The 18,349-nt window shown below is 29.9% G+C and overlaps 6 protein-coding genes across 8 annotated transcripts; 4 read left to right on the forward strand and 2 right to left on the reverse strand.

The window, feature by feature from the left end:
• The first annotated feature begins 3,961 nt into the window (after nt 1-3,961).
• LOC123268599 (coatomer subunit zeta-1) lies at nt 3,962-5,069 on the forward strand. The gene is made up of 5 exons (XM_044733817.1): nt 3,962-4,097; nt 4,258-4,503; nt 4,591-4,724; nt 4,784-4,874; nt 4,942-5,069. Exons 1-5 carry the CDS (start codon nt 4,080-4,082, stop codon nt 4,987-4,989), a joined length of 537 nt encoding a protein of 178 aa, XP_044589752.1. The 5' UTR covers nt 3,962-4,079; the 3' UTR covers nt 4,990-5,069.
• Nucleotides 5,070-5,402: 333 nt separating this feature from the next.
• Nucleotides 5,403-8,717, forward strand: LOC123269943 (presequence protease, mitochondrial). Of its 2 annotated transcripts, none has more exons than XM_044735888.1 (2): nt 5,403-5,468; nt 5,603-8,717. In XM_044735888.1, the coding sequence occupies exon 2, from the start codon at nt 5,617-5,619 to the stop codon at nt 8,692-8,694; it is 3,078 nt and encodes a 1,025-aa protein (XP_044591823.1). In that variant the 5' UTR covers nt 5,403-5,468; nt 5,603-5,616; the 3' UTR covers nt 8,695-8,717. The 2 variants fall into 2 exon arrangements, with proteins under 2 accessions (XP_044591823.1, XP_044591824.1); XM_044735889.1 differs by having other exon boundaries at nt 5,429-5,472; nt 5,599-8,717.
• A 97-nt stretch (nt 8,718-8,814) lies between these two features.
• Nucleotides 8,815-10,398, forward strand: LOC123269945 (methyltransferase-like protein 25). The gene is made up of 3 exons (XM_044735891.1): nt 8,815-9,228; nt 9,294-9,840; nt 9,903-10,398. Exons 1-3 carry the CDS (start codon nt 8,815-8,817, stop codon nt 10,253-10,255), a joined length of 1,314 nt encoding a protein of 437 aa, XP_044591826.1. The 3' UTR covers nt 10,256-10,398.
• Nucleotides 10,049-11,548, reverse strand: LOC123269947 (mediator of RNA polymerase II transcription subunit 8). 2 transcript variants are annotated; one of them, XM_044735893.1, is made up of 6 exons: nt 11,331-11,548; nt 11,016-11,261; nt 10,870-10,878; nt 10,632-10,802; nt 10,427-10,523; nt 10,049-10,359 (listed from the first exon to the last, which is right to left on the reverse strand). In XM_044735893.1, exons 1-6 carry the CDS (start codon nt 11,493-11,495, stop codon nt 10,274-10,276), a joined length of 774 nt encoding a protein of 257 aa, XP_044591828.1. In that variant the 5' UTR covers nt 11,496-11,548; the 3' UTR covers nt 10,049-10,273. The 2 variants fall into 2 exon arrangements, with proteins under 2 accessions (XP_044591828.1, XP_044591829.1); XM_044735894.1 differs by lacking the exon at nt 10,870-10,878 and having other exon boundaries at nt 11,331-11,545.
• Nucleotides 11,549-11,795: 247 nt separating this feature from the next.
• Nucleotides 11,796-15,963, forward strand: LOC123269944 (mediator of RNA polymerase II transcription subunit 16). Its single transcript, XM_044735890.1, has 7 exons — nt 11,796-11,954; nt 12,017-12,163; nt 12,235-12,436; nt 12,626-14,119; nt 14,183-14,390; nt 15,424-15,679; nt 15,750-15,963. The coding sequence occupies exons 1-7, from the start codon at nt 11,893-11,895 to the stop codon at nt 15,874-15,876; spliced, it is 2,496 nt and encodes an 831-aa protein (XP_044591825.1). The 5' UTR covers nt 11,796-11,892; the 3' UTR covers nt 15,877-15,963.
• A 7-nt stretch (nt 15,964-15,970) lies between these two features.
• Nucleotides 15,971-17,660, reverse strand: LOC123269946 (thioredoxin-like protein 1). Its single transcript, XM_044735892.1, has 4 exons — nt 17,462-17,660; nt 17,087-17,372; nt 16,599-16,885; nt 15,971-16,339 (listed from the first exon to the last, which is right to left on the reverse strand). The coding sequence occupies exons 1-4, from the start codon at nt 17,557-17,559 to the stop codon at nt 16,126-16,128; spliced, it is 885 nt and encodes a 294-aa protein (XP_044591827.1). The 5' UTR covers nt 17,560-17,660; the 3' UTR covers nt 15,971-16,125.
• Between the last annotated feature and the right edge of the window lie 689 nt (nt 17,661-18,349).

An 18,349-nucleotide genomic window follows, 5' to 3' on the forward strand; every position in this document is an offset into this window, starting at 1 on the left:
AAATAAAGATATTTATTTTTTGTATACTTTTTTTGTCAAATAATTTTAAGATAAGAAACCACCAAGCATTTGAGATTTTATATTAATTAGCTACTTAAATCAATTAATTTAATGAATAGAGTTAATCCTTCTTGATAGAAATCGAGAGAATTTCAGTAAGCCGCTAATTAAAATCAAAAGTCAATTTTAAGTAGATTGTGGGTAGTTGAAAGAAGATACATATATATACATAAATCAATTGAGTTACATATTATATACGTATTTGGTAAGTTATTTCAATATAAATTCATTTTCAGTTACGTTGGGAAAAATATTCAGGATTGCATAATAAAAATTTAGAGGATAATTTACCGGAAAAGTTTGTATTAAAAAAATGTGTTAAAGAATAACTGTTATTTTAAAATAATGTATGATAAAATGAATAGAAGCAAACAAAGGATAATTGCAAACAAAGAGGAAAAAATGGGACATTATCTTTCTGGTAGATGTGTTAACGTCATCGCTACCGCGTCAACTAAAGTTAAATTTAACGAAGCATTATCTAAGATCTCTTGGCTGATATAGTACCCACAGATGTTTCGATCTATACCGTACACTATTTTATATCTTATAAATACTAACTATACTTGTTCAGACTTACGAGTATGCCGATGAATACTAATAGATGAGGGCAAAGCTAAAATTATTAACGTTAAAAGTCTCCCTGCGACAAGATTTTTATCTTAGAAAAAAAAAAAACATACGACAATGATCGATAATAGAGAGTTTGAAATCATTAAAATTTATTATTTTTCGTTAATCAATTAAAAATGAATTCTAAAAATATATAATAATAACTATTATCCAGACAAACAGGATAATTACAGTTTCTAAAGTTATAGCGATAATATAGTATTACACATATACCGTATAACAAATTTGTTTAGCAAGCTGTCATTTGCAATCAGGCTTTACCTCACCAGTGACATGAAACTGAAAATTCGGAATTTGGATTTAGCCCCAAGGAACGTCCATCGTTCAAATATGTACCAACTTTTAATAAAATCCAACGCAAACGATCATTTAAACCAAAAAACGATCCAACTTCCTAAAAATACCGACAAACATATCATCTAATAACAAAACTAATTAACAAAATAAAAAGTAGAATATGAAGAAAAATGGAATAAAAAATAAAAGACAGTTTAGTGTCGATTAAGGGTTAGTTCTGACACATTTGTCTGGTGTGTGTAAAAGCACTTTCCCATCTATTCCAGGGGTATGTTTAATAAATGTTCGGGCAGCTCGCTTATCTACTATTTGCCTTACACTCCAGGTGCGCATACGTTGTTATAATCAACAGCTCACTGTAGATATTCTCCCCCAATTATTTAACCTCGTATATATCGACGTTTTCAAACATTCGTTCAATTATTATATCAAGACCCTAAAAATACTTTATTACTTTTTCATTATTAATTTTATCCGGCTAAATATAAAATTTTATTGCTCTCTAGCGGACAAATTTCTCAACAAATTAATTGAAATTGAAATAACAAACAAATAAATAAATAAATAAATAAACAAGTGTGATAGACCCGCATGAATATCGAGATACATCAATCTATATATGGGTATATATGTGTATGTAATTTAATTCCAATTAATTCAAGTCGACAGAGAAGACTCGAGATGATCAGCAGGCGGTATGTGATCAATGATCAGTCGGCGTCCCGATCACAATCAATTCAATTAGGCCGTAGAGGAGACACGCAATTCACACATAGACACAGATCGACCTGGAGTCCAAGATACCAAGTGTCTGGGCAAGAGCCAGTAACAGTAGCAAGAGCAGGGAGAGATCTAAACAGATAGATGGAGGACGGAGCCGGGAAACTGAAACGCCGGGTGGTAAGTAGATATGTTATAGCAAAAGGGATACTATAATAGTGTATATATATACACTATATAGCTTGAGCCACCAACAATTACCTCCGAGCAACACACAGGAGGTCGTTGGACAGCATCACGGGTGTCCATATCACCATCGTCTTCACGTCTAAGTCTACCTCATATCAATCCAAGGTGTCCGACGTCTTTTCCATGTGTAACACCCCGACTCGATTTCGATCCCGTCCCAATACGGATGTGTCTAAATGTCAACCCTCCTGGATCAGTGTAGCTACGGGCGGGCCGGCTTATTGCGATGCAAACACGAATTTTCTCAGTCTCCGACTCGTTGGCGTCACACCTATAGACCTATACGTTATTTAGTCACCCAGAGGGTGAGGGGCTAAAATAACGAATAGTAAGATAGAGAATAAAAGAACAAGCTTCACCAGTGACAGCCGTCTGAGTAGTATTTATGGGCTCTCACTGCGTGGGCACCGACTGTGTCATTGGTTGCGCAACCCGATCGATTCCTTTAGGTCAGACACACTCGCCAACACACACTTTTAATAAATAATTATCCTTGTTGTCATTGTCAGATCATTTTTTTTTTTTGTTATTTTTTTCTATTTATACTCCGCATATGGGTATTGATAGAGAATACAAAAATGATTAAATTTTATAAAATTTATTTTTTTTTTTTTTAATTTGTTTAAAGGATCAAAGATAGGATATAAAATCTCCGAGAGATTCCAGAACTCGATAAATAACAAAAACTAAATAGTCTTGAATTACTATTTGATAATCCGACACTGGGCAATAAAATTTATCTATATAAAAAATCTGCTACTCGAAAAGATCAAATGTAATTTTAGCATCAGCTACCGCATCTTTTCCCTTTTAAGCGCATAAATTTTTGTTTTTTTTTTTCAACTCGAATTGGTTTTATCCTTTTACTACAGAGAATAAAAATGAAAATAAAAATTATTCAGAGTAAAGCGGAAAACTGAGAGGATTTAATTGAAACGGTGAAAATAAAAACATTATTAAAAAATGAAAAGTAAGGGTCTCGTTAGCAACGCCTGATTAGTTATGAACGATAAAACGTTTGATAACCCATGTCATACACTTAATCGCCTCCTCTTGTGTGTCTCGTTCCCACGTGGATACTCCAGGCGGTGATGGTGGTACAAGAGTAGGGTTGAATCTCCCGCTACTCTATCCTATACTATATACGATATACCTTTCTACCGCTACCACAGTGCTATTATGCGACGACATATGTTATAACATATCACAAAGGCTATATCTTATCTGGCGAAAGATAAACCAAACCAGATGCTACATTTATATCAACAATCTTTCTTTTCACCTTTCATCACCTGGATTATTATTCCGCTCCGAATTTATTTAGATTTTCAGCTATCACAATAAGTTAATATCTTCACGGAGCTTTGGATCTTATATGCTTCAAATCTTAATCATTCATAATGGCTCCTCTTTGCAAAAACCAATTCTTCAAGTCTGTCCTATTGTTTTCATAAAATTACGGTCATCATAAACTTTACAAGCAGTAGAATGCTGATGACAACAGGTGATTAACATTCACATTGTGAATGAGTGTACTGCTCCCGAGTTGTTAAATACAATAAGCAAGCCCGTCAATCTCATATTTTTTAATTTTGACATTATTCATTTACAAACCTTATTGACCTCTTATTAGCTTAAAAAAGTTAATAAAAACAGTAAAAAAGCTTTTAAATTTAAAAAAAGAACCATATATGTTAAAAATTTAGTTTTTTTAACTAGCCTGTTATTTCTAGAATTCAAATTTCAAAATTTTATTTTATACCTTTTGGAATTTTTTGAGCGCTTGATAACAATCGTTCATGAAAGATTGCATATTTAATGATAATACAAAAATTAATGACTTTTATCAGTCTTGAAAAAAATTAAATTTTTGGACATTAATCATTTGAACCGTTCTAATAATAATATCATCCTGTTCTTCCGTATCAAAAGATTAAGCTAGTTTCACTCCACTCAGCGCTATCTGTTGTTAAATATTAAAATCTTCACTACTCTTGTATACCATATATACCATATACCATGGGACAGTAAAAATAAATCAATCCAACAATTCACGTCACCCGTTATAGTGTCTGATGACATATTCGATTGTGTTGACACGTTTATAAAATAGCATTAATATGGACGGGCAACTATTGGTAATTATATATTAATTATTAATTTATTTCTTTTCTTGATTTTTGAATTTTCGCAAGTTTGTTTGCTGCTTACGGAATTTTAACCAACATCATGAAAATATTCTAATTTATCACAACTATAACCTAATTGTTTATAAAACTTTATTATAAAAATGAATAGGAACCATCTCTGTACACCATCAAGGGAATGGTAATCTTGGACAACGATGGCCACCGAATCTTAGCAAAGTACTACGATAAAAATATATTCCCAACCTCTAAGGAGCAGAAGGCCTTTGAAAAAAATTTATTCAACAAAACTCACAGGTCTAATACTGAAATAATAATGCTTGATGGATTAACGTGCGTTTATCGTAGCAATGTTGATTTGTATTTTTATGTCATGGGAAGTTCTTACGAGAACGAAGTAAGTCTTGTCTTTCACACCACTGAATTTTATTTTTATCAATGAAACTAACGGATAGTTTTAAATATAAAAACTCATTACTCACAGCTGATCCTGATGACGGTGTTGAACTGTCTGTATGATTCAATCAGCCAGATCCTGAGAAGGAACGTTGAAAAACGGGCTGTCTTGGACAGCTTGGACATCGCCTTGCTCGCCATGGACGAGATTTGTGATGGAGGGTACGTTACTTGACACTTTGCTCTTAAAAGTCACTTATTGTTGATGTTTTTCTATTTAGAATCATCCTAGATGCTGATGCTGCCAGTGTCGTTGGACGAGTCGCGCTCAGAACTGATGACATTCCACTGGGAGAGCAAACAGTCGCTCAGGTAAGTATTTTAAAATTTTTATTTTTGACCCGTAATATTAATTAAAATGTTACTTTATTTTTTTAAGGTACTCCAATCAGCCAAAGAGCAACTCAAATGGTCGTTGCTTAAGTAAAATATTTATAAATAACTAATTCGAAATATTAAGTGTAATTTTTATTCTAATCTTTTTCGGTTAATTTTTAGTTTTATTATTACTGGAAATTTATATTTATCAAAAAGAAATGTACTTTTTTCATTTAGTTAAATTATTTTAATAAAATATTACAATAAAAATGATGGGACTGTTTTAGTTGTTACTGATACTGTAGAAAATGACATTGCAAGTTTTATGACGCATTAGACGGCGCCACACAACAAGTGCGCAGAATAAACTACGCAGCATGAGCATCTAGGGGAACTCTTATAAAATTCCCTAGGCATATATCTAGATTTTTTGTTACTTTAAAATAGAAAAAGTAGTTTTTTTTTTCGGCTTACACACGTTTTATCTAAAAGTCATAAATATGAAAAAACAATTTATTTAACTAACAATCTTTTTAATTATTTCAAACAAGATCAATAAAATATTTAAACATCAACAATTATTATTATTCATGTAAGTAAAAAAAAAAATATTTATAAATATAATCTCACTTTAAAATTATTTTATTAAAAATAAACAATACGAGGATCGATAAGAATACGTATAGCTTGCGCTAATATAATTTATTTTTATTTGCAGATAAATAAATAAATAAAGATGTTTCATCAATTTAATATTGCCAAGCGTGCGCTTCTTGCCGCTCCACGTATGTATTATTCAACTCGTGCAGCACAAATGCCACTTATTAATAACAATAATAATAATAATAATAAACAAAATTGCAAAAAAGGAGATGAATTACATGGTTTTGTGGTGAATGAAATTAGCCGAATTGATGAAATGTATTTGGATGCAATACGTCTAACACACGTGAAAACCGGAGCACAATATCTTCATTTAAATCGAGACGATAGCAATAATGTTTTTTCAATAAATTTCCGTACAACTCCAATGGATTCTACGGGACTACCACATATTCTCGAGCACATGACATTGTGCGGAAGCAAACTTTATCCCGTACGAGATCCATTTATGAAAATGTTACGGCGATCACTGGCAACATTTATGAATGCAATGACTGGCCCTGATTACACCATGTATCCATTTTCAACCCAAAATCTAAAAGATTACCACAATTTACAGTCTATTTACACTGATGCGGTATTCAGACCTCGTCTAAGACAGCTTGATTTCAGCCAAGAGGGCTGGCGACTTGAGCACAACGATTTAAATGACAAAAATAGCCCGATAATTATAAAAGGAGTTGTTTTTAATGAAATGAAAGGAGTGTTTAATGAAAATCAGTCTATTTTTGGTGAAAAATTATTAAATAATATTTTACCAAGTCACACATACTCGGTATGCTCTGGTGGGTATCCATTGGACATTCCAAAGTTAACGTACGACGCGTTAAAAAATTTTCACTCCAAGTATTATCATCCTTCAAACACGAGAATTTATTCTTACGGTAACTTTGAATTTCAGAATAATCTTAAATTTTTAAATGATAATTATCTGAATAATGTAGAAAAAATAGACGCAAGTATGTCTGCTGTACCATCTGAAATTCGCTGGACATCACCTAGGTGCAAGCATATAACATGTAAGAATGATCCTCTTGCTCCGGATCCTAATCGACAAAGCGCTTTTGCCATTGGATATCTCTGCAATGATATAACTGACTCACAAACTACCCTCGAGTTGAATATCTTAGCAGAGTTGCTTTTAAAAGGACCAACAGCGGCTTTTTACAAAAGTTTGATTGAATCTAATTTGTCAACTGGGTTTGGACCTTTTACTGGTTATGATCCGCAATGCAAGGACACTATTTTTGCAGTAAGTCTACAAGGAGTTAAATCAGACGATTTTGATGCTATTGAAAAGGTATTTGATCAAACAGTCGACAGTATTATTGAATCTGGCTTTGAAAAAGATCACGTTCAAGCTGTCTTGCATGGTATGGAAATAAGAATAAAGCATCAAGTATCTAATTTCGGTATGAATTTATTATTTGGCATCACACCGCTCTGGAATCATGGTGGTAATTTAATAGAATCAATGAGGATAAATGGATTGATTAAAAATTTTAATATTAAATTACAAGAGGATCCAAAGTATTTGAATAAACTTGTTGAAAAATATATTAAAAACAATAAACATCGTTTGGTGTTGACAATGTCACCGGACAGTAATTATCAAATAAATTTACAGAAAGAAGAAGACAAGTTACTTGAAGACAAATTAAAACAGTGTTCAAAAGATGAATTAGATAAAATTTATGACAATGGTTTGATATTACGCAAAGATCAAGAAAAAACCGAGAATTTAGAGGTGTTACCAACTTTAAAAATAAACGATTTAAAAGAAGACACTGATCGTTATATCACGGAGGATATATTTATTTCTAATGTACCACTTCAATTATCTGTACAGCCAACCAATGGAATTTCTTATTATCGCGGTGTATTGAATACAAATAAACTTGATGATGATTCAAAACAATTAATTCCATTGTTCAATACTGTTATTGCCAGAATGGGGACTAAAATTCATGACTACCGTAGCTTTGATCGGTTGTGTCAATTAAAAACTGGAGGATTACATTTTTCAAGTCACATTGCTGAGGAAAAAGACTCGATTGATAAGTATGAGGAAGGTATAGTTATCAGTTCATATTGTTTGGACCGCAATGCAAGTAACATGTGGGACTTGTGGAAGGAATTGTTTAATAAAGTTGACTTACAAGACATTAAACGGTTTGAAACTCTCGTTAAAATAGAAGCCAGCAATTTGTCAACTGGTATTGCTGATTCCGGTCATTTTTATGCGATGAGCTGTGCTGCTAGTTTGATATCGCCTGTTGCTAAATTCAAAGAAAACATTTCTGGTCTTGAGTATGTTGGTCGAATGAAAAAAATAGCTCAGGAAAAAGAATTTTTAACAATTTTGAATAAAATAAAATCTATTAAAGATGAAATTTTAAATAAATCAAATTTACGAACGGCTATTAACTTATCTGGCAGTGATAGTGAGAGAAAACAAATAATCAAAGGCTTGGAAGGATTTTATGATAGTATTGATGGACAGCCGGGTGGTAATTTAATAAAATTAACTCATAGTAATTTAGTATTATCGAGCAGTGATGCTTTTGAAAAAGGAATTCATTATATTATGCCGTATGATACTAATTACACATCCAAAACATTGTTGACTGTGCCGTACAATGATCCAGATTATGCACCGTTGCGTGTTTTAGCGAAATTAATAAGTTCAGTATATTTATTGCGCGAAGTAAGGGAAAAGGAGGGCGCGTATGGCTCTGGAGCAAATATATCACCTGATGGAGTGTTTTCTTTCTTTTCATTCCGTGATCCTAATAGTACTAAAACATTTGACACTTTTGATAATACCTACGAGTTTTTGATGAACTTTGATCTGAAACAAACTGATCTTGATGAATCAAAATTGGGAGTTTTTCAAAAAATAGACACGCCTGTTGCTCCCAGCGACCGGGGACTGAAGAAATTTTTGATGAATCTTACTGATGATGATGTACAAACTCAAAGGATTAGATTGAAAAATGTTACCAAGGACGATATTATCAGAGTTGCTCAAAAATATTTGAAGCCTGGTGCTGATGGTGTTAAAATTGCCAGAGCTATTATTGGACCGGCTAATACCGATTTAGTTGATAGAAAAACTCAAAATTGGAGAGTTATTCAACAAGATTGTTAAACTATTATTATTGTCATTAATAATTATAATTTTTGTACAAAATATTTGTGTATAGACGTTAATATTGTAATATTGTAATTTGTTACAGAATAAAAAAAAAAAAAAAAAAAAAAAAAAAAAATGTTTCATGAATTTGAAAATTATTTTAAAGACTCTACAGACTTTTTTGATCAATATCAATGGATTTTTAAGTACTCAATTACTAAAATTTTAGTTGAAAATTGTTTAAATGAATTTCCGGATGATTGGTTGGATGTTTTACAAAAATTGTCTACTGAAGAATTAAATAAATTTGCAAATGGTGAATTAGTAAATGAAAATTGGCCATCGTCGCTTCTATCGTTTGTTAATAAATGTAAAACACTTAACATATTACCATCGCTGAAATTAAAATCCGATTGTCAACTTCCGAAAACATTTAAACTTGGATTAAGTCAAAAGAAACAGCATGAAATTTATTACCTCGCTGAATTAATTAACGATAAATGTTTGAAACATAATGTACGGACGATTGTAGATTTTGGATCTGGTTTGGTAAGATTAAAGTTTTTAAATTATTCAAATTTTTATATACAATTTTTTATTTTTTTTTTTTCCAGGGTTACATTGGTCAATTATTAAATTATTCATATGACTATGAGGTAATCGGGTTAGAATCGAGTCTAGACAATATTAAAATAGCTGAAAAAAGACAAAATTTATTATATCCAGAATCTGTGAATAAAGTTAAATTTTTTCACATTAAAGTAACGAATAATGATTATACAGAAATGGAAAGTACAATTAAAAATTTAACAAACGGTCAAGAATTTTGTCTTATTGGTTTACATGCATGCGCGGATTTAAGTGTCAATGCCAGTAAATTATTTTCAATTATTCCAACAGCTAAATTATTAATAATGGTTTCTTGTTGTTATCACAAGTTGGAAGAAACAGATAATGAAACTTTGATCAATTTTCCCGTATCGCAAAAACTAAAATGTATTACTGACAATGATAGGTATAAAGAAATTTTACGAAGACCTTTTTTAAGACTTGCTTGTCAGGAACCAGCCAAACGGTGGGATAATATGTCTAAGGATTTACACGACAAACATGCATTTTATGTTTTATCACGCGCAGTTATTGAGTTATTTACTCACCAAAGTAAGTTATAATAAATATATAAATTTTTTAAATTATTTATTAATAAAAAACTTTTATTTTAGACAATATAAAATTAACAAAATGTGTCAGGAAAGCAACCAGAAAATCTCAGTGTAAAAATTTTGAAAGTTATTTACAAGATACATTGGAGCGATATTATTTTAATGGAAATAAAATGTCGAATGATGAAGAATTTAAGAATAATATAAAAAATTTATGGAAGTTTAATGAATCGAAATTGAGTATTGTAGAAATTTACACTGGATTACAATTATTATTACAAGCCCCAGCGGAATCATTGGTTTTATATGATCGGTATTATTGGTTAATTGAGCAAAATTACTCAGCAGAAATAATTGCCGTTTTAAGTAATATCATTTCTCCAAGATGTTATGCTACTGTTGCTGTTAAATGACGGTGTCCTTTATTATTATTATCGAGCGTAAGGATGAATTTGTTGTTGTGACGCGGCTTTTATATTTGTTTTTATTGTACTTGGAGCTTTTCCCATTTGTCCAACTGAAAAATTTGAAATAATTTTTTAAATAAATAAGTAATTAATTAAATAGAAATTTATTATACAAACCTTGGCCACCAGCTCCAGGTTGACTACCAGGTCTTCCAACCATCATATTTGAAGAACCAGGATTAACACCGGATTGAACCATTTGTACAGTCTCATTCTTTAAATTAAATTAAAATTAAATTAATAAAAAAAAAATGAGATACAATAGCAGTGATAATTTTTATTTAAGATATTTATAAATTAATTATTTTATTAAAATAATTACCTTAAGTCCTTTTCCCAATCCAACAGCAGCTACTAATGCTTGAGTATCATTATTATTACTGGTTTGAGTTTGATTTGTTCGTGAAGTAGCTTCACTTTCCCATTCCTCTCGAGCTTTTTCAGCAATATCATAAACTTGAGTGATACATTTAGTGTATTGCGCGATTTGTTTCTGTAAAATAGTTATTTATTTATTTTTATTTATCTTTAAATATTATTTGCAGCCTCTAACAGCTTACATTGCAGTCCTAGTAGTCACAGAAGAGTTTAGCGTTTTAACAAAAAAATTTCAAACAAGTATAATTATTACTTGAATTAATCTATATATATATATATATATTTATTTATTTATTTATTATTTATGAAAATAATAAAATAAACTTACTTGAGAAGCGTCAAAAGCTAAATTGGCAGCTTTGTGCTCCAATTGAATCATTTTTTGTTCAGCTTGGGGCTCTGGTTTTGTTCTTAAATAATTGGGTACCAAATCATGAGCAAATGTTGTGATTCTTCCTTCAGTCATTTTTATTAAATCGTCATCTTTTTCTGGGCTCAGTAATAACGGGAGTACTGTCAAGTTTCTTAAATTTGGAGCTTTATCATGCGACAACAGCTTTGACAAACTTGTTAACTAATTAAAAAATAATTAAATTAATTAAATTATTTAATTAAAAAAGTAAAATAATTTTTATTGACTTACATGACCGGCAATTAATGCAAAATTATCAAGAAAAGTTGGCCAATTTAATGTTTCATATTCGTGCTCTAATTTCAACAACATTGCTGCTATTGAATTTTTTAAATCATATACTCGCATTATCATTGCTTCCAATGCTGTGTTTAACATTTTTTCTTCGTTCTGCATTTTTTAAAATTATTATAAACTACAATATTAATAAATAAAATAAAAATTAACCTTAATAATTACTATTATAAAAATTATTTTCAACTGAAATTATTAGACACTGTACCATCAGAGGGAGTTGCGCAATAACAGTAATTTTCGCATCAATTTATCGGAAAATATACGAAAGTATCCGAAGTTTATTGTTTATCCTGACGCACATAATTGTGTATATACATAATTTTTTTTAATGAAATATGGAGTAAAGAATCTTTGTTGTTATTTATACTATTTATTTAGTAAATAAAATGAAAAAATTATAAATATGATTAATTTAATAATTAAATATAAGTAGTAATATTGTGGTAAAATTTTTATATACGCGTTAATATTATTATTTAAAAAATATAACCTTATCATGGATCTCTTGTATAATGTCACTCGTAAATCATCAGCAAAATCATTTTTCAACAATGAAAGGTAAGAATAAAAATTAAAAAATTAAAAAATTAATATCCTATAAAATAATTTTATTTAATCAGCCTTTTAGATGGGAATTGTTTATGTACAATATCAAGCCGCAATATTGCTGCTTATACAACAACCGTACTGTTTGATGATGTTAATGGAAAAACATGGGGTTCTCATATTTATGTTTGTGATATTAACATGCCAACTCATGCTCACAAGTTAGTTATTTTTTAAATATAAAATAATATTATTTTTTGAATATTTATTTATGAGATTTTTGTTGTAACAGAGTCACTTCATTCCGATTTAATCCGATAACTGCCATCGAATGGGATTTATCGGGAGATAAGTTAGTAATAGCTGATCGTGCTGGCAATGTAGAATTATGGATGTTTAAAGAATACATTTTAAATGATTTAGTTTTAATTGGATCAGCATCATTTGCTGGAGAACACATTCTTGGTGCTGTTTGGTTTCATAATGGCAAAAAGGTAGTGTTTATTTGTGATACTGAAGTTAGCTATCAATTTTCTTTAATTTTTATTAAATTTTTTTCCATAACAATTTAATTGTTATAAAATTCTAACAAAAATTTCCAATGTCTGTCAACTTAAGTGTCAAGTTTATTTATTTTTTATTTTATCAAAACAATAATTGTATTTTTTTAAATATTTCAACAGACGGCATTGGTCACTGAAAAAAAAGACAGTATTCATTATAATGAAAAATTTAATAATCTTCCATTTGCCCCTTCGGTACGTCAATTTGGTGGTAAAGCCGCAGAAGGTGTTTTAGTAGTATCAAGTACAGGAATGGTAGCTTCTGTTATGATAACCAAAGATCTACAAAATCCAGTATGTCACGCGACTGAGAGCTTGGGAAATATTCGACAAAAAATAAAAAAAGTCGACATTTGTTACGGAAAAAATGGTCACTTTTTAATAGCCGTAACTAGCGGAATTTCTAGCTATCCAATACGATGTTATCGCGTATTAGTTCGTAAAAGTTCTGATGATAAATGCAGTATAACATCACAAGCACTGCCAAGTTTTTTTCTACAAGATGGCGCATTGAAAGATAACTGTACAGATATAACTCACATTAAATTTGTCGTACGTGAGGATGCTGATTCATTGGTTGTCGCAGCAAGCGGTGAAACAGAGTCATTTGTTGACGTTTGGGAATTGCGTGAAAAATCTCAGCCTGTTCACAAATCATTTCAGCCGAAAAATTTAGAGTCATTTAAAACAGTTGTCTGGCAACATCAATCACAGTATCGCTGTCAATCACCGGTAATAGCAATCGCAACAACAAAAGTATCTATTGTAACTACACTGCCACCACCGAGTTCTGTTATAATAGCTCTGGCTGATTCAACAATTCATTATTTGACACGTGATTCCTTGAAACAAGTGGCACTGTCATCATTAAATATGGCCTCTCCAGCGTGTTGGCGCCAAGATGATCAACAACAGCAGCAGCAACAACAGCAACAGCAACAGCAACAACAACCATGTGCCAAATATTTAAAAACATCTGTAACAATATCACACATTGATATATCCTGGCTGGGATTTGTATTGCTTGCTTGTGATACTCAGGGTAATATTTATGTTTACAGACTGATGCCCGATGGTGGTACGACAATAACTTTGAGTTATGCTTGTACAATGCTGGAGTATTGTTTAATCACCGGAACAGATTGGTTGGATTTATTGTTTTGCTTGAGATCGTCAATGATTGAAACTCTCTGTGAAAGATTTGATGCGTCATTTAATCGTCAATCTCAACAAACTCAACAATATCACTATATACAATTTTTGTGTATTAAAACATCACTTTACAGAATGTTAGTTACCGGTCAGAACCGAGCTGCTGATTTATCATCTTTATTAATGATACACAGCATTGCTACTGCATTTAAATCTCTATTAAGACCGTCTGATTTAACATCTTTGAATGAAAAAGGACCTGTTGAATGTTTGGCTGCTGTTATCAATGAAACAACTATTGATATTGATAAAGTTTTATGCATACTAGATCCTAAAAAAGAATTTACTGTTGAACCGAGTACTTTACAATCATTGAGACAGTTGATACAGTGGGTAGCTGATTTAACTCTTAATTTACTTGCTAGGCTTCCTGAACAGAGAATGCAAACCAAACCCGGTGGTGTAAGTATTTTTATTTAAAATTTAAAATTTATTTAATTTAATTAATAATTTTATTATTTACAGTATGAACTTTTAAAAGATTACAAAGCTTTAAATACTGTCAGAGAATTGTTGGTATTGATAAGAATTTGGGGATTATTGAGACCATCTTGCTTGCCCGTATTCTTTCGCAGTGCTGATAATCTTGATGTATTGGTATTATTGTTTCGTTTGTTATCAAAACTCGTACAATCTAGTGGTGATACATCACGAATAGACGACGGTCTTATTGGTAAGTTTTAATCATTATTATTACATAGTTAAGTGGTTAATTATTCATGTGCAAGTATTTGATAACACAACCACTTCCTGGTGTTTATTTTTTTTATCATACGTTACTTTAATTATTTCAAGTTGGTTATTAAAGTTTTAACTTTCTAAATATAATGAACAAAAATACTGTTAAATCGCCAATTAAATCTTTTAATAAAAAAAAATACTGTGATGATATTGTAATTAACAAACGCGATGATAATTATAAATTAAAATTGCCAGTTTTTTCATTAATTATTTGGGGAATTTTTTTCTGCTACTGGATTATTATTTGTCCACTTATTTGGACGTTTATTTATTACAATTATCTTAATAAAACCAATAAATATTTAATTTATGTATTTTGGATAATCGCTTTTATTATTTGGCTATTTATAAATTTAATATTAATTTTTTTAAGAATTATCAAAAGTAACCGTGATAAAAAATTAGCTGTTGTAAAAAATAATGAATTAAAAATTTTAAAAAGTGATATCAATGGTGACAATGAAGTTGATGATTATATTTCACGTGAATTGAATAGAAATTCAATAAAAGAATATTTGAAAATTGTAACTATTGAAACACCATCGCCGAAAGATGAAATTCATGATAATAAATTCAATTTATCGCCCTCAAGTGAATCAATATCACCGCGGGAATTTTTTTTTCGTGATTTATATCGTAATGTTAACGAAGATGAAAAAAATTGTAAAACGCGACCTGTTACTACTGTAGATAATTATCAAAGAAAATTTAAACGTAATTCTGCGGAAAAAAAATTATCCAAATCTGATAATGAAATAAATAAAATTGAAGAAAAATTAAATACTGAAAGTGATGAAAAAATAGAATCTGAATTTTTTATAGCTCATGTTACAAATAATAAAATTGAAAAGTCTCAAGTTTTTATAAATATCAGTATTGATAAAAATAATTAAAAATATTTAACAAGTAAATATCTATTAAGTGATTTATAGTAAATAGAATAATAATAAATTGATAATTTTTAGATGACTGCTGTTTACTACCAAATCAAATAATGATCCCACAATTACACCAGGCCAACAGTATAACAGCAATCGCATCACCAGTGTTATTTTATCAAAGTCTTCCATTGCAATTAGAATTCAATACTGAGCCGGAAAATTTGTTATTTGTACCAGAATTAAATCAAATTGAGGGGTGTATGCATAGTGGCCAAAGTGTTGATATTATTCGGCATGTTTATTTGGGTAAACAACCGCTTGTTGTTAAACAGTGTACCAGGTTAATTATTTATATTAATATTTTACAGTATCAACAATAGATAATGATAATAATTTTATATAATTTAAAGATGCGGAGGAAAAGCTCAAGTACTAAATATGACTCGCACTGCTGCAATAAGAGCCTGGGACTTGCGTTGGGCACGTTCGTGTCGCTGCGGTGGAATATGGAGGATACATAAAGTAGTATCATCGTAATAATTTATTTTTTTTTTTATTACCATTTTTATTTTATAAATCATTAAAAATACATCATTGTAAAATCATCATTTTTTTTTTTTTTTTTTTAAATTAATTAATATTAAAATGCAACAAAGAATGAATTTTTTTTTTTTTTTTGTTTCAACTAATTGTAACTAAAAAATTTAGTAAATTTAATAATTGTGATGATATTATTGACGAAACGGATAATTTATAAAAAAAAAAATTAAAATACATTTATGATGATCAATGGCTTTCTCCTTTCTTTCCGGCTACACGCTTGAAATCTCCCATATTTGTTGTCACAATCGGTGAACCGTAAATTGCTAAATGATTTATTTGGGTTGTTTCACAACCACCTTGATTATCTTTAATAAATATCTGTAAATTCATTACATTTTGGAATTTAACATAACGCAGTGGTACTGGAGACCCTTCTTCGAGATCTTTAGGTGTTAACCTGCATAAAAAATATTATAAATATAGTTAGCAGATGCAGTCCAAAAATTTTTGATTTTTTTTTATTAATTAAATTACAATTAAAAAGATATTTTTAAAAAATTGCACTTGTAGTTTTTCAATTTTTTTTTTAATTGTTTAATTGAAAAAATTTTTTCAATAAAAAATTTCTAAAAATTTTGAAATGTCAGCCAACTTTATTTTTATAAATATAAAAGAAAAATACTTTGAATGGTATTAATTATTTAAATAAAACTTACGTTAAATCTTGTATTGAAGTATTTGAATCAGCCATATCAAAATCAATAGTCCTCGGTTGGTTGATGAAGAGCTTTAAATTTTTAGGGCCTTTATCAGTTGGGGCTTTTATTTTCAATGAATGAATTTTGACCGCTTGTCTGAATGTTATTGAAATAATCAACTGTTCGTCGCAATCGCTTTCAAGATAACCAGAACCTTCGGCAGTTAAACCGTGCTCTAGATTATGGTCGTCTGATTCATTCAAGCATTCACATTGGCTCTTAATTATAAATGAGGATAAGTCCATCTGTAATTAAAAAAATACAATATAGTTTGTTTATTAAATTAGAAATAAAAATCCACACATATTAGATATTTATTGTTTATTAAAAATTTTTTAAAGATCGTAATTATAATCATTATTACTGTTGTGTCTGTAATAATACAAAAATAATGCAAGAATAATCATGCCAATGATATTATAATATAAATTATTAGTATTCCGTACATGTCCAGCAACAGCTTCAGTGTCGTCATCATCATCACCAGCACCACCAGCACCACCGCTTCCATAGTGTTCAACTATTTTAGCCTCTAATTCGGTTGCATTAGCACCCTGGCACATGTCAATTTTAGTCCGGTTGCGATAAAATATAAATGTTGGCATCGAGCTGACATTCTGGCTAGCCGCTGTCTCAGCGCACTTATCAACATCTACTTTCAAAAATACTGCATTCGGATATTTCGTTGATAACTGCTGAAAGGCTGGAGCTATTCTCTGACACGGTCCACACCTGAATATTTTATATTTTAATTTTTTAATTTATCACAAAAAAAAATTAAATTTTTTAATTAATTTAATGAGAGGTTAAGTTAAACTTACCAAGTTGCTGTAAAATCGACAATCACAAGTTTTGTTCCAGCACTGGCTAATTCAGTTTGGAAATTTCGATCATGCTCCAATCCACGTACTAAACCCATTTTTATTATTATTTTATTTTTTTAATTATTAAACTTTGATTTAAAATATTCAATTGTACTCAATGTGATGATGCGGTTGATTGAATGACTGGCATATTCATGGATTGGGGATAGAATGCTATATATATATATATGCCTCCATCTGGTGTTGAAAATTTTATTTTTTCAAAGCTCTTATTACCTAACTATGGTACACACATGTCAAAATGTTTTCTATGTTTACCAGGTATAAAGTTAAATAATATTTTATTCAATTTATTATTTAATAATAATAAAAATTTTATAAACAGTGTAAACCGATAAAATATTATCTTTGCATAATTCACATCGTATAATCTAGTCATAATTATCTTGGAAATATGCCAATAATAAAGATATGAAAGAGATTTTATTTTAAAAGAAGAAAACTAAAGGATATAGATTTATTGAATTTTGCGATTAAGAAAATCTACTATTTTAATTTAATAATACAAATTTATGAGTGATAGTTAAAAAGTAAAATTATTACTGAAAAGAAACAAGGATTTATCAACAGTTTTTGGGGTCGAATTTTTCATAAACAGAGTTCTGAACATGAGTATACTTTAATTATTATATATAATTCCTGTTGCCGACAAGTTATTCAATACTTAGAAACGGTTAAACTTGTTAAGAGAAATACTGAAGACAATATCACAATTGATGAAAATTACTCTATTGTTGTATGAATTAATAGTAGTAGATGTTATTGATTTGTTAAGTACTTATCAAGGACTTTTAAAACTTTATTTATTTTTAAAATTTATTAATG

The sequence above is a fragment of the Cotesia glomerata genome, linkage group LG7 (genome assembly GCF_020080835.1).
Source record: "Cotesia glomerata isolate CgM1 linkage group LG7, MPM_Cglom_v2.3, whole genome shotgun sequence".
In the NCBI taxonomy this organism is placed as follows: domain Eukaryota; kingdom Metazoa; phylum Arthropoda; class Insecta; order Hymenoptera; family Braconidae; genus Cotesia; species Cotesia glomerata.